This window comes from Thunnus maccoyii, chromosome 23 (genome assembly GCF_910596095.1).
Source record: "Thunnus maccoyii chromosome 23, fThuMac1.1, whole genome shotgun sequence".
Lineage (NCBI taxonomy): Eukaryota > Metazoa > Chordata > Actinopteri > Scombriformes > Scombridae > Thunnus > Thunnus maccoyii.
In genome coordinates, this window is record NC_056555.1 from 15,744,516 (window position 1) to 15,759,392 (window position 14,877).

General features: G+C 41.7%; 1 protein-coding gene across 2 annotated transcripts in view; it reads left to right on the forward strand.

Annotated features, from left to right (window-relative positions):
* snd1 (staphylococcal nuclease and tudor domain containing 1) overlaps positions 1-14,877 on the forward strand; it is a 179,868-nt gene that overhangs the window by 27,115 nt on the left and 137,876 nt on the right. For both annotated transcript variants that reach the window (XM_042404023.1, XM_042404022.1), the window contains exon 12: positions 7,343-7,444. In XM_042404023.1, the coding sequence (XP_042259957.1) occupies positions 7,343-7,444 (102 nt within the window). The remainder of the gene's footprint in view (positions 1-7,342; positions 7,445-14,877) is intronic.

Sequence of the window (14,877 nt, forward strand, 5' to 3'; positions counted from 1 at the left end):
CAATGACTATGGCTCATCCCCACACTACTCCATACGGCCCTGCCTACCTGCCTCCAACCTCTCTACAGTCCACCTGTGTGTGTGTGTGTGTGTGTGTGTGTGTGTGTGTGTGTGTGTGTGTGTGTGTGTGTGTGTGTGTGTGTGTGTGTGTGTGTGTGTGTGTGTGTACGTGCGCTGACTTTGTAGATGATTTAGCCTCACTATACATCTTTCTCTGTCCTGTCTGCTGCTGGCTCCTGTCTATCTCCCCGCATCTCTCCTTTCTTCTGTCTCCCTCTTATTTTTACTTTCACATTATCAGGTTTATTTTTATACTGGAACTCTGCTCATTGATTAGCATTTCTGTAAATACGCCACTATTGCACAGTATTGCACAGGTCTGAAAAGTCTGTAGGCAGAATTTGACAATTTCTGTATCTTCATAAGTATGTAAAATACATGAGAATCTCTGCATAAGTCTGCAAGTCTTGTCACAAACAAGTCACTGCATATTTTCTGTAGGTGTCCAGCTGCCATTGTTTCATGTATTGTTATTTTGAACAATAGCTATACAGTAGTATGGTTTTTGTTGCTAGTATCTGCATATGATAATCAATTCTATTTCACATCTACAAGATCATTCAAGACATCAAGGTCATGAAAAATGTGTTAGAATATGGGAATGGAAGAAGGTGATGTAACATGGTTACAATTAGTCAGCTAATTATCAACTGTAGTGTAAGTCAGGATGCTTGAATACAATGGAAAAGATAAAGATGGTGATGTCATCCAAAAACTAAGCAAAAAACATGTGGGACCAAAAGACAGACAGACAGACAGACAAGTAGAAGATGACAGCTAACAAACAATTCACAGAACAGCAATGTGAGAGATATAATGTGGAAGGAGGCTTGAGCAGTGCTATTAATGGGATACTCAAGTTTGTTTATTTTCACTGGCATTTCAGAACAGAATCTGGCAATTTTCAGTATGCAAATTACTTGGAATATAACTCTTGAAGTCAGTGTTAATTTTGGCACCAGATTTAGTTTTTGTCTTGACAAAAAAAATAGTTTACTTCTAGTCAAATTTTACTCATTTGATTTATGTTAGCTTTAGTCTAGTTTTCCACAGTCTGATTTTTGTCATTTATTTACTGTCTTCTAAGCATTTTGATGCTACATCTGTCACCCTCTTTGTTGTGTACAGTTGCCATAGTTACAGATGTTGTTCTCATATATTGCAAGGTTAGTGGAAACAGCACTGTTTATCTGTTCACACACACACACAGTGTCCATTGTTTGTAGATGATTTTAGTCCAGAAATCTGTTTCTTATAAGTTTTTGACTGACAGAGAGGCAATTTTACTGAATGCAGATGCTTCCCTATTAACAGTAGTCCAACAGGTCAGATATTTTTGGGTGACAGAAGATATTGTTTTACTTGTTTTAGTTACAGGAGTGTGATTCCACAGATGCATGTAGGTTGTTGAATAAGACTTTGCATTGAAGCATTAATTGGTTAATTTGTCAATCTGTCTGTTAGTTTTTATTCGTTGACAAAAAAACGTACTACATTTTGATATAGTTCTAGTTTTCAAAGGTTACTTTTACTTAGTTCTTATATAGTTTTTATTGTTGAAATGTATTGTTGCTTAAAGTTTGATACTGGTCAAGACACTAGTCAGTTTTATGATAGCCAATATTTCAGCAGACAGACCCATCTGCTCCTGCTCTATTTTTGCCTCTGAGTTGTTTCTCTTTTCCTACTCTTCTCTTTGTTTTTATCTCCCCCCCCTCCCTCCCTCCTTCCCTGCCCCTCCTCCTCCTCCTCCTCCTCAATTCTGTCCCCATCCTCCAAATCTTATGTCTGGCCATGTGTGTGCCCTCAGCATGCCCCTAGCCTGGCATGACATGCTTTGACCTCAAATTTGGGAAGAAGATGACAAGCGAGGAGGGTCATTCACCTCATGATTCACTTGTGCACCGTTGGCTGAATAAAGCAGATTGGTAGCCAGTATCTCTCCTTACTACTGGATGAGTATTTTTGGCCCCGTCGCACTATTTGGCTGTTTTGCTGTTGAAAAAGCAGGGACTTGGCTCACTTTTTGTTAGTGTGAGTAGAGTAGGGAAGAAGTTACACAGTCCTATATTAGAAGATAATGAGACTGTTTCTTTGAAAGATTTAGGTTGCAGTTGTCAAGAGCAAGAAGTACAAACCACCTGAAATCACTTCTGAAGATTTTGACACAGGACATATATAAATGGGAGATCTGTGTTCTATATGGATGCAATATGTTCAATATTATCAAATGTTTGCTGTGCAGATTTGTACTGCGCTTTCAATAGTTGATTGTCCTCAGAAACACTGGAGAATTTTTATGCAGCACTATAGTCGGTACATCATCTCTGTCTGCAGGGCCAGTCTGACCGTCTGTCTCGTCCAAAACACAACACTGCACATATTAAGTTGCAGTGTAGCTGCCTTGTGCAGGCTGTTAAAGTGCTGCTTTAGCTCACATTTTTTTTGTAGGACATTCTTTATTAATGACTGCACAATCAGAATATGGGCTGCAGCCTGTCACAGCTGTCCAAGTAAATTTACCTGCACCCGTCTGGTTGCAACTTATCATGAATGGAGTGTCTGTTTGTTATTATGGCGCTACAGGTAATTTGGTGCTGAAATTCAGGTTTAATGTGGGAGCAGTTCAAGTCAGTTTAGTAATGACTTATTTGTGTTCTGCTGTGCAGTCAATAGTGCTGTAAATGCAATTAGATTTTGTATTGTTGTACAATAACCAACCATATCCTCAATGCTCTTGCTTCAGGAAATGTATGCCCTCACTCTATCTCTTTCTGTCTGTTTTTTTTTGTACTGTGTCCCTGTCTCTACCCCAGCCCTCTGCCTCCATTTAATGTTTATGCATACACGATTGAGTAATGTTGTTAGGCTTACAATAGTAAATGTTGATAGTTTGTGCGAGGCTCCCAGTGCACAGCTTAATCAAAAAATAATGTCCACTTTGTCAAGGACTTGCACATCAGTGTATTTCACTGAAAACAGAGGTTAACCGCAAAATAACACACTCTACTTTATCAGTTGAATGCAAAAAAAAAAAAAAAAGCCCTAATACTGTACATTCTCCCAACACCACAGCCAAACATCAGAACGCATGCTGAGCATCCTGAGTCATGATTTCACCCTTGACGTTCCAGAAGCTGCAAATGCTTCCAGCAGTAGCTTCCACACATTTGCAACCCACCCCCCGCAGCCCTGCGACACTGTACAATCCAGCTAGCGTCATGCCTCTGCAATAGTCAAAGATGATTCCTGAGCAGTAGCGGGTAATTTGGAACGAAGGGAATTTACCCCAAATAGAACAGAACTCCCCCTGAGGATAGTGAGAGCAAACTGCTGTTATTAGGTCACGGTTGAGACACAGCAATGACTCTCTCCTCTTTCTGTAACCTTCCTGCAACTGCATAATTTATAGTTTATGGATGATGTACACAGAGTTTGTCTTGTCGGGGTAATTTAATGATGCTTATGTTGTCTGTTTTATCTGTGTCTTGGGACTGAAAGTTGAAATCGGCTCCATAGTTAAATATTTTGACTTTTCACATCCACTTTTTCACACACGTGTTGAAGGTTGAACAACCATATTTGTTTTTATTATTTGTCATTGACAGATGGTTTGAATTACATTTAACTGTAGTAGTAATGCTTACTACTATGCTTACTACTTACAACTGATATGAGTCCCCTTTTGTAGTTGTGTAGTCCTTTCCAGAAATACAGGAACTTTAGGGGCGGGGTTGGCAGGGATGGCGTGGCTGCTTCAACTTGTTGTACCACTTTATTTATAAAACATGGAAGTTCTCTAGTATTGATTTAGGACCAATTTAGGATGAGGGGAGGACATTTCTCATTGTTTGTTAACATTGAACGTAAAGTTAAGTTTTGTTGCTCCGACTCATTTTAAAAGAGAACTCGAGAAAGAGAGCTAGAGAGCGAATAATAAAGAGAGAGAGCGGCGGTAGTGAAAACAAAGCCGATGAATGAGAGCAATAAAACATTATGTTCTCATTGTTTCATGGAGGTTATGTTCTAAAGCAGGAATAAATCAACAGACGATTTACTGTGGAGACACTCTTCGTTTCAATTTAAATTTCCTCCTCTGCATTTCTCCTTTTCTTTCATTCATTCATTACACCCGACTCATGCAGCAGTAAATGCAAAGAACAACGGGACAAATCTGTGCTGCTTCCTCCTCGTGTGAACGCTACGTTTCAAGCGCAGCCACAACGGGGACTTTTAGCTCCAAGTTTAGTTCCTGAGATTAGTTCCTCTGGTTCCAAAGTACCTGGAACTTTTGGTCAAAATGGAGCTAAAGTAGACCAGGCCCATTGTGAAATCTTAGCCAGTTGTTGCTGTTGATTTGCTTCATTGATTCCTGGCCATGCTAAAGCAACAGCTCTCGTCATCGTCTCCCTCTCACCTTCTTGTTCGACACCATCAAAGTGACAAGAACACTATTGGCTAAGACAAAGGTAAAATTGTCCAAAGGGTCACGATGGACATGGATATTGGCGTAGTTTGGGGAATGTGGTCATCAGTGTGTTCCTCCTGACTGTCCATGTTCTTAGTTGTAACATTTCCTCTCATTGTCTAATTTTCTTGTTTTCTGACTCTTTCACCTTGCCATCTTCCACTCAGTCTTGCTCCATTCCCCGTAGACCTTCTAAAAGATGGAGGAGGTAGTACCTTTTGTCCTTCTTGTCTGCTTCTCCACTCCCTGTGCCTAATTGGCATAGAGTGCTGACATTTACACTCTTCGCCCTCAGTGACATGGCTGCCTTTCGACCGTGAAACACCTTATTAGTTAGAAATGATTTTTCCTTTTTTTTTGTCTTCTCCTCTCCTCTCTCGTCTTGATTCTTTACTTTTCCCTGTTGAAGGTATCTTGTTGTTTTGACCTGTGTCTGTCAAAAATCCTAATGGCCCCTAAAATTGAGTACTACTATGAATAGGCTGAGTGTCAAAACCCCTCAGTATGCAAACACAACATTATTCAGTGTCTGTGAATTGTTTTAATGTAAGACCTTTACAGAGTGTGCTCCAAAAAGTAGGATTTCATTGAAACAATGTCAGCTTGTTAAAAGTTGTCCTCATCCCCAGTAGTAAAGGGCTAAGTCCACCAATCAGGCACAAAATGGAGGATTCCTGGCTGGCAGTTCCCCTAAAAGGCCCCATCATCCCATCTCAACTGACTTGGAAGGGATGAAAAGACCCTGACAATAAGCCCCGGCTGACACAAAATGGAGGACATCGGCTCTTGGCTGAGCGGGATTCCCACTGGCCATGTGTGAGATTAACTCACCTCCAAGGTTCCATGCTGTGCTGACTCCGCCAGTGAAAGCGGAGACTGATATGAGCGAGGGAGTCAGAAAAGAAACATAGAAAGCAATTAAACCTAAAGGTTATTACATTCCTGCCAAGGTTAAAAGAACTCTGTTGGCTGGTAGATTTGGCAGTTTCTAGAGCTCCCTTACCAGCAGACCTTCTGTTTAGTCATATTGAGACTTATTAAAAATATTAACAGTATTTTGGAAGCGAAATTAGTGTCATTGAAACATAACTCGGAGAAGATTTTTTTTAGAGAGAGGGGGATAAATAAAATGTTATTTTCTTATTGTTTCATGGTCCTAAAGCACAAATAAACACACCCACACCCCCGCACAACCCCTGCATGAAGGTGCCGCATTGCCGGATTTCGTGTGAATGCAGAGCATCATCCTGTCCGCTGTGGCCTCTCTGCTCTGCGTGTGTGTGTGTAGCTCAGCCCCGTCCTCGGTCAAGCAGACACACAGACCCGCAGCTCATTATGCATCCATGACACAGAGACAGAGAGCAGACAGGAGCAGAGGAGAGAGACGGGAGACAGCGATGAGTCCTGACCTCACACCCCCGCGTGTTGTTATTGGCCGGGGGCTACACAGCCGCTGCCCAAAGGTTGATGCACAGAAACGTCCCGAACAGAGAAAAATAATAAGAAAATACAGGCAGAGGGCAGGGTCAGTGCAGATAAATACACCGCCACACACTTCTAGCGGGTCATAAATGATGATTGAGAGGGATGTGTCTATACGTTGTTTTTTAGGAAAATTCTGCATAGTAGGCTATACCTGTAATGATGCCACAATCAGATGCTCGAACATCTTTCTTTCTGCCCAGCTGTGTGCCACACCTGGCAGCTCCGAACAACTGGAGAAGCATTAAAAATGAATGAAAACCATTTGAAGACTAGAGGAAATGAGGAATTAATCCAACCCTGTGTGTTCATTTGTAAGAGTGTTACTTCTGTTTGTATGACAGATAATGATGGCGTTCATAGAGGAGCGTAGGAGGGGTATGGGTGGCGAGCATACTGGTATTGTCATTCATAGCCTTATTTCTTCCTGTTAGTGCCTGTCGTTTATTTTCCCACTGCACCATTGTCATTTGCTGTATTATTTTTTTTTTTTTATCCCGCCCCTACAAAAAGGCACCTGTCACTTTGTGTGTGTGTGTGTGTGTGTGTGTGTGTGTGTGTGTGTGTTTGTATTTGTGTACGTATGTGTGTTTGTCTCTTCATACGGGGAGCGACACAAAACCTCAGCCTCCTTTGAAAATGCAAATAGGTTCTATTTGTGGTGCTCCTGTCAGAGAGTGGGTGAGCATATTGAGGGAAGTTTTTTGTGTGCAGCTGTGTGAGTGTACGTGTGGCATGCGGCTGCATCTGTGTATGCAAGATGGGTACACACATGGTGTCAGTTCGCCTTTGTGCATCTGTTTAACATGAGTGTCTTTGCCTTGGCTGTTTGCATCTGTGTGTCCTTGGTAACTGTGTACTTTGATTTGGGTTTTTTTTTTTCTTGTTGTTGTTCTGGTGCATTTGTTCCATTATTGACAGCGAGTGAGGTTTTCGTGTTTGAGGAATGCGTGTGTAAGTTTGTGTGCGTGAAATGCCGCCGTTGACGCTAAAATATTCAGAATGAATGAATGAATTCAGAGTCCAGATCCTCCCTGTTGTAGGATTGAAGTAGAGGGGGGAAAAGGGAAACAAACAGGCTGACTTTGTGTGTAATTCTGTGTGTCTGTGTTTGTATCTGTATGGGTGAAGGGTATGGGGTGGGGGGTGGGGATTGCTTTTGTTTGTGTGCATCTTTTTGATAGGTCTGCATCTGCAGCGGATATGTTAAGCCACACGGCTCACAATGCCTCACAATGTGAATAACTTTCTCCTTTCTTCTCATTTTGTCTTCTCCCATCCCCACATCCTCTTCCTGACCCATCTCCCCACCCTCCCTTCATCTTTATTCAGGAGAAGAACAAGGACAAAGACAAACGTTTCCGTCCGCTCTACGACATCCCCTACATGTTTGAAGCCCGTGAGTTCCTGAGGAAGAAGCTCATTGGGAAAAAGGTGAGAACTAGTGACTGACTTTGAAAGCTCCTAATCACTCTCTTGCTGTGTGTTTGCGTGTGTGTGCCTGTATGGAAATCAACATGATTGCCTCCAATCAGCCTTTAACAGAACAATAGCTCTAAACAGGAACTCCCCCAGTGGCTGTACATACACTCCAACACCCTTTTCCCCTCCCTCACCAGTAGCCACACACACATTTCTGAAGCCCTGAGCTAGATAGAAGCTAGATATCTATTTCCCTCTCTCTCTCAGTGTGAATACCAAGTACTCTCAGTGGATGCCCTGGGGCTTGGTATTGGCCTGGACGCACCCTTTAAACAAGCAGTGTTGATTTCCCCCTCTTGTGTCTATTGATCTACCGGGTCTGTACACCTTGGGGGCCGCTATGATTTACACACATCTGACCCAGCAGAACTCAGCACCGAGCTAAAGAGCACTTCAGACACACACAAATGCACGCCACCGCTTGAACATCTGCATTTTTGTGTGAAAACAATACGAATAGATTAACTGACGAGATGAAGTTTAGGTTTACTGTTTGAAAAAGTTTAGCAAATATTAGAAGTGAGTACTGATTTTCTACCAGATCTATCCAGTTTTAAACATACAGTAGCAAACTTTGCCTTACATATCAAAATAAAGTTTGTAGGTTGTTTATTATACCAGTAAATCAGTAAAATGACGCCTGCATTGTTGTCATTGTCTGTACAGTGGCAATTTCGCCGCCTTCAGTGGCAGTAATGGTGCAGGGAGAGAAGGCGACTTTTGCTCACGGGCACGCCCAGAGCTATTGTCCACCGACCCAGTTGAATGATGATTTATGTTTTTCCAAATAGCTAACTGAAACACTTGTCAGTTGCAGAGGGGCCACATTATAATGGCAACTACGCTGGCAAAATTGTAATCTTTACTGCAAACATCTTCATGGAATTGCGGTTATTTATGCGCAATCATGCTGTCAAAATGACTTTCCTTGTCGGAAGTTATCTCATAAATTCAACGCAGTTTTGCAGCTGACTCCCAACTATCAGATTTTGGAGCTTACGCCACCACAAATCAATTCTTAGCCCGCTTTTTTAAATTCTCAGCCTGTGTCTCTGTTGAGCACAATAAACACAGAAACACGCACCCACTCAAAACCAAAAGTTCCTTTTGGCATTCAGTACAGGAGTGAGATTCATATCCCCGTCCCAGCCTCTCATCACAGTCATTTTAATCATCCTCATTAATGTTTTTTTAATGACAGAAAATTCAGCCGTAAGCTGGCTTTTGACAAGTTAAGCGAGAATAATGATTCTGCTGTTTATTTGTGGTGCTTGGATATTGGGTATAATGAATATGTGAGTGGGGTGGGAATAGAGAGATTAAAGCATTGTCAAGGTGTAAAATACTATATAAAATATGCTAGTAGCATGACAAGATTAACGTGTAGCTCTGGTATGTAACTCCACACCACATATCTAGTCACATAATGAGCGTAAAGCACCATGTTGGGCTTGTTATAGAAATGCATGTACACAATAAAATAACAATGGCTTTTATGTGTATGATAAGCACACACATGCAAATAGATGAAATCATAATACATTTATATGGGTATTTACTCATGCCACCGCCAATGGCATGCAACCCAGAGACTGGGAACGATAGCAGTGGAATAAAATAATTCAATACATGATAATCATGTTTGAACTATGAGGTGAAACATGTCTACTCCATGCTTTACATGCCCGAACATGTTTTATGTTATAATGGTCAACAACACACAATACCCGACACAACTCAGATCAATCTATGCTGTTTTTACACCAGGTTTGATTTCACAGTGTTACTTGATTAGACTCCAGGGTGTTTTAAAAGTCAACATAGCTAAAATGTTCCTATGCCTTTTTCCGTGCCCCAGGCAGATTGCTGTTCGTAGGGCTTATTGGAGAGGAAAGTATGCATGATTGTGTATGTGTCAAAAGGAGTCAGTGTCTTAAGCGTGATAAGAGTATGCATGTCTTCACCGGAACGCGTCACCGGGTTTACACACTGCATTAGAACGCGTCCTAGACAATCCAATCACATGCGGACAGCTCTCGACGCAGGTTTCGGGCGCGCTCCATGACGTATAGAGAGATTTGATCACTCAGGCAACAGTCGGAGGCGGTGGTCATTAGAGATTCATTTTTGTCCACATGCTGAGCATTGTGGATGCAAATGTTTCCCTGACCCCCCCCCCCCCCCCCCCCGATTCAGTGTTGTGGCATGTAACCAGCACAGCAAACCCCCAAAGCACAGTCCATACCCAAGGCTTATTATCATCTGCTCTCTCTCTGGCTCTGTGCATGTTATCCAATTACTTTTTATTTTTTACTGGGGATTTCTCTTAAGATCCGCATATATCTGGCTTCACACTTCCCTTCTCTATCATTAAGCTGAATATATACAGTATTATACAGCATATGCCACTGTATTCCTCTATGTTTGATTAGTATTGAGGTTGGGTCTCCCAAGTGTGTGCTTATAGGCTCTTTGAAGTGAGTTAGGTTTAAGTGTAGGGCTCTTGCCCATTTGCCAGCAGTATAGCCTCCTCCCTCCGTACTCTGCGAAATCAATAAGAGAAGAGCTCTGGAACATTGCTTCCCTCCCGTTCCTTTATTGTTGCTAAGACACAAGGCTAAAGCTCTGAATTAAACTCTCTGTCACCATGTATCATCTTTTTTTAAATAATTGCAGAGCCTAAAAAAAAAAAAACTGCAGCTTTTTGAAGGTACAAGTATCACCCTTCAGCTGCCTTGGCAACAAGAAAGAATTAGTTTGGATGAAATGATCACAGGCTTGCTATTGGTGAATGTTTATTTTCAAGCACAATACTTAACCCTCGAGGCTTTAATTTTAATCTATGCTACCTTGGCCTGCTTGAGTCGTTAAGTTGGATGCAGGTAGGTGCACAAGTATACAGATGCATGTTGCACTCCAACAAAGAGAGGAGTTTAGTCGACCCACTTACTGTCATCCTGTCTCCGAACACTAAGCTCTATGGAGACAGATTTGGAGCAGTAAGCATTAGTAGAAGACTCTAAGGCCACTGCTACCCCTGAAATTCTGCTCCAGAGAGCTCCACTTTTATCTTTTTTTTTTTCTTTCTTTCTTTTTCCCCTCTGACACAAACCAAGACAAAGATTTTACCTCAACAGTGGGGTAATTGCAGCTTGATCTGGTGGATTTAAAAGGGAATACTCCGTCTGGTCTGGGTCTTCCCTGAAAGAGGAAGGAAAAGAAGTGGGAGAACTGGAGTCACTTTCAGAGGGGTGACTGCAGATCCATTGTCAGATTACGAAAGGTGTATCGTGGTATCATCAAGCTCAAACTGGACTTGACCAAAGCTAATCGTCCCATCCAGTCACAAGGTTGAGTTATCAGATTGACCTACAGGTATTCCCCTTGACAGCATTCCCTTTCAAGTCTCAGAGATTGCCTCAGAGTGCAATACATTGCATGAATTGGAAAACAAGCAGATTTTCCCCTGACTAAACCTTCTAGGACGTGACTAAGCATTAACTACGAGTCTCAGTGTGCTGAGCTAAAGCTCAAAGCCCTAATGCCACTGCTCCGCTTTAGGAGAATAAAGCTACATTAAATGCTTTTTTTCTATTAAACCCCCTATTCCTCATCTCTATAAGGAGAGCATGGTGCTTTTGATCTTTTATAAAGCATATCTAATATCCATATTCAAAAGACTGCCTTTTTTCCCCTATTTTTTCAGGGGGGGCGGGGTGCAAAATGAATTGAAAAAATTAATAATTGAAAAATTAATTGGCACAATACCTGGTAGGAAAGTGGACTTCACAGCTACAGGTGTTGATGAAATATCCTGTTCACAATGTCCACTCCTACAAACATAGATCTTTGATTAACATGACTGACAGAACTCCTTGTTGAATTAATTTTTCACATTTTATCCCAGCCGTCACAGAGCTACATGAGACATAAGAAGGTAAAAAGTTAATTATCGCTGGTTGTAAGTGAAATGATAGTTTCGACACATGCTTCTGCTTTGATATAGGTTACCATTTAAAGGACTTGTGCCACTTTTAGTAAGTGACTCACACACCTTATGTCAAAAAATTTGAACTCTCCTTTTTAAGGTAGGCTAAATATGCATTTAAGCAGTTTTTTTTTTTTCTCCTTTCTCTCTGTCACTCTACGTCTGTCTGTCTCACTCTCATATATATCCCCACCCCCATTGAAATGGCAACGCTTGCATGGTGACATAATCCCAAAAAGCTCGATTTGGCTAACTTTATAAGTAGTGCTTCTTGCGCGCCTGGGTCTCAGCCTCAGCAGAAAAAAAGTCCAATGGAAATGTTGCATTAAGCCACTTATCAGGGTTGAGCACATTCGGATTATCCTGCGTGCTCAAAGTGGCTCCTGTTATGCAGCTGCTTGTGTAGTACTGTTAGCGCCAGAGTTTTCCCCTCTTATTGGTGTGCATGTGAGTGTGCATGCACTGAGAACGCCGTGTATGGGACGTGCTATTTGATGTGCGCTGTGTATTCGTGAGAGTGAGACTTCATTTAGGGTAAAGCTCGAGGTGTGTGCGTTCAAGTAGATGCAGAGCGTGTAGGCCGAAGCATCACGAGGTCCCGTGGTTCAAAATGCAGATGGGGCTCCCTCTTCATCCTCCTTGACTTCCGTCTCTTCCTCTCCGGGTTGCACCGTCCCAACCTGAGGTTTTTTTTTTTTCCTTCCAGCACAGCTCATTTCATTAAATGATAGCTAGCTGCGATTACAGCCCGTTAAAACACAGCTGCAACTTAAGCCCTTCTCTTACACACATGCTCGCTCACTCACACGCTCTCTCTCTCTTCTCTTACTGCACTGTCTTACCTTGCTTGCCCTCTTGCACTCATTTCCTTAATCATCATTCCTCCCTCTGTCCTCTATTTATTTGCCTCTTCAGGGCTTAAAGATGTCCACAGATCATTTTTGTTCAAACCAAATTTTTCGACTGTGATTGGCTGATATTCATAGTGCAGTGCAAGGCGGCTGTAACACCTGTGTGTATGCCTTCATCTCTAATTCCCCTTCCCCATTGGTGCATCAGATGCATTTACACTGACAACCCTAATAGGGGTAAATGTGCTCTATGATTACAAATCGGTCTGCACAAATATATGGATATTTCCGTGCTTATTTGTTGGCAAAATGGCTTTAAACATAGCAAAGGAGAAATAAAAGAAGCCTCCAGTGTGAGCTGGGTTAGATGAAAAGGTGCAGGTGACAGGTGCTTATTGCAGTTTGAGCAAAACTAAAATCTCCTTATCTTTGTCAACAAAAGAAGCCTTTTCCATGTCCCTGTCTGGAAAATCACTCATGCTGTGCAGTGATTACTGTGGCTCACGTTACGGCATGGCACAGATATGTTTATTTTAGAGTAGTTCAGCATAAGGTCTTGCTATTTAGACCGTCTAAAATGAAACTCCTTTCAGCAACCAGCGAAAACCGAATCTCTTCATCCCGCTTGTCGCCTCAGCAGAACAAAAACATTTTGTTTCACACTTCTCCTGCTGTCCTTGTCCTTATCACTCCCCCACTTTCTAATCCATCCACTGCCTCTCCCCCTCCGTCTCACTCTGCTCTGGGGGCTTCTTATAGAAAGCTTTGGCTTATCAGGAGATCGGTTAGATGGCCCGTGGAGAATGGGCCTTGAATTCCTTTAATCTAACATCGCCTGGTCAAAGTTTATAATCTGTCATCACATCGCTTAATGGGGAACTAGCCTACTGGTGTTCTGGTTTCATAGTTTATAGCATCCAACATTATATTTCGCCTTATATTTTTGTCTTTCAAACTCCTTTTGCCTCAACAATCCTCCATTTTTGTTCTTTTTTTCTGTTTACATTGCTTTATCCCACTTTGCTGTTTCATCTCATCTCATTTTATCCTCTTTAGCTAACTTGCATCCTTCCTGTTTTTCATTGCTTTGTTTGTTCCTCATTCTACAATTACCCATGCTTTGCCATGCACAGCCATTAAACACAAATGTAACCAAAAACAATGCAAAAATGATTTTTCCTTCATTTAATTTGCTTCACATTTTAATAAGGCTGAATAGACACGAAACTCTGGAATGTTTTCTGCTAGGAGGAAATGAAGAGCCTCTACGGAGAAGTGAGGTTAAATGAATTGCCTACATGACAATAAGAAGGGTTATTTGCTTGGTTACGAAATTAATGAAATTGGGACTGTTCTAAAAGCGGGGATACTGCACAATGTTCTGCCGTCGAGAGGATCACAAACCAGTTCTATTGCTGATAATGAGGGTTAATCTGTGTCTGGGTGTCGGTACTATAACGATACATTATGTTGTAAACATGGGGGGGGAATTTGTTCACATTAAAAATCATGATTCTTATCTTCTAGACATATGCTGTAGTGTATTCTCAAAGAAGAGGAAGGTTTGGGCTCATTTTGATTTTTTCATTTTATTATTCTCATCCAGACAGAAGACTGTAACATTCTTCCAAATCAATTACACTTTTTAAATAAAATATCTGCATCCTGAGACTATTACCCCCCCTTTTCTACTGATTTGAATCAATATTGAACCGAGAATCATGACACCAAGAATCTGAATCTAATTGAATCGTGAGATTTCCAAAAATTCCATTCATTGTAGTTGGTGTTGAGTTATAGCTGTTTCACAAACACATTCTTTTGTATTTATCAGTACTGGCAACAAAGACCTCCAAAAACTATAATCCATCTCCTGGTATCTTTTTTTTTTTTTTTTTTTACTAACTGCTAAACCATACACTACAACACATAAATTCTGCCCAGACAGAAGCTCTTTTCCTCCCCTGCTCACATCACCATGTCCTCATCCTGTCCATCTAATGACAAGTCGATGTCGTTCCATGTCTTGGTTGCTATCTCTTTCATGTCTCTGTAATAGGCTTGTCTGCATTGTCTCTGTTTTTGACTTGTGTTTACGCTGTGATGCAGAGCCAGATTCCCACTTTTTCTTTCTTTTTTTTTTTCCTTTTTATTACTCCAATCACACTTGTCTGACACGGTCGACACGTAACTCTTAAACTGCCGACTGTGTGTACCAGTACAGCTGCATCTCTGCTGTAGCACTGTCTCCTCGTGTCTGGCCCACAAAGCAGGCTTTCCTCGTTACATGCCTGTGGATATGCGCGCACACACAGCTGAGTGACAAAATTGTATCTTCAGGGTGGGTGGATTGGAGTCTGTCTCTAGGGAGCTGTGTTGAGAACACAAAGTGTAGTGTCATTTGGGTTCTATCACTGTTCCTGTGTGTGTGTGTGTGTGTGTGTGTGTGTGTGTGTGTGTGTGTGTGTGTGTGTGTGTGTGTGTGTGTGTTTGTGTGTTTGTGTGTATATATCTGTGTGTATGTGTGGGTATTGTCCCAAACACCC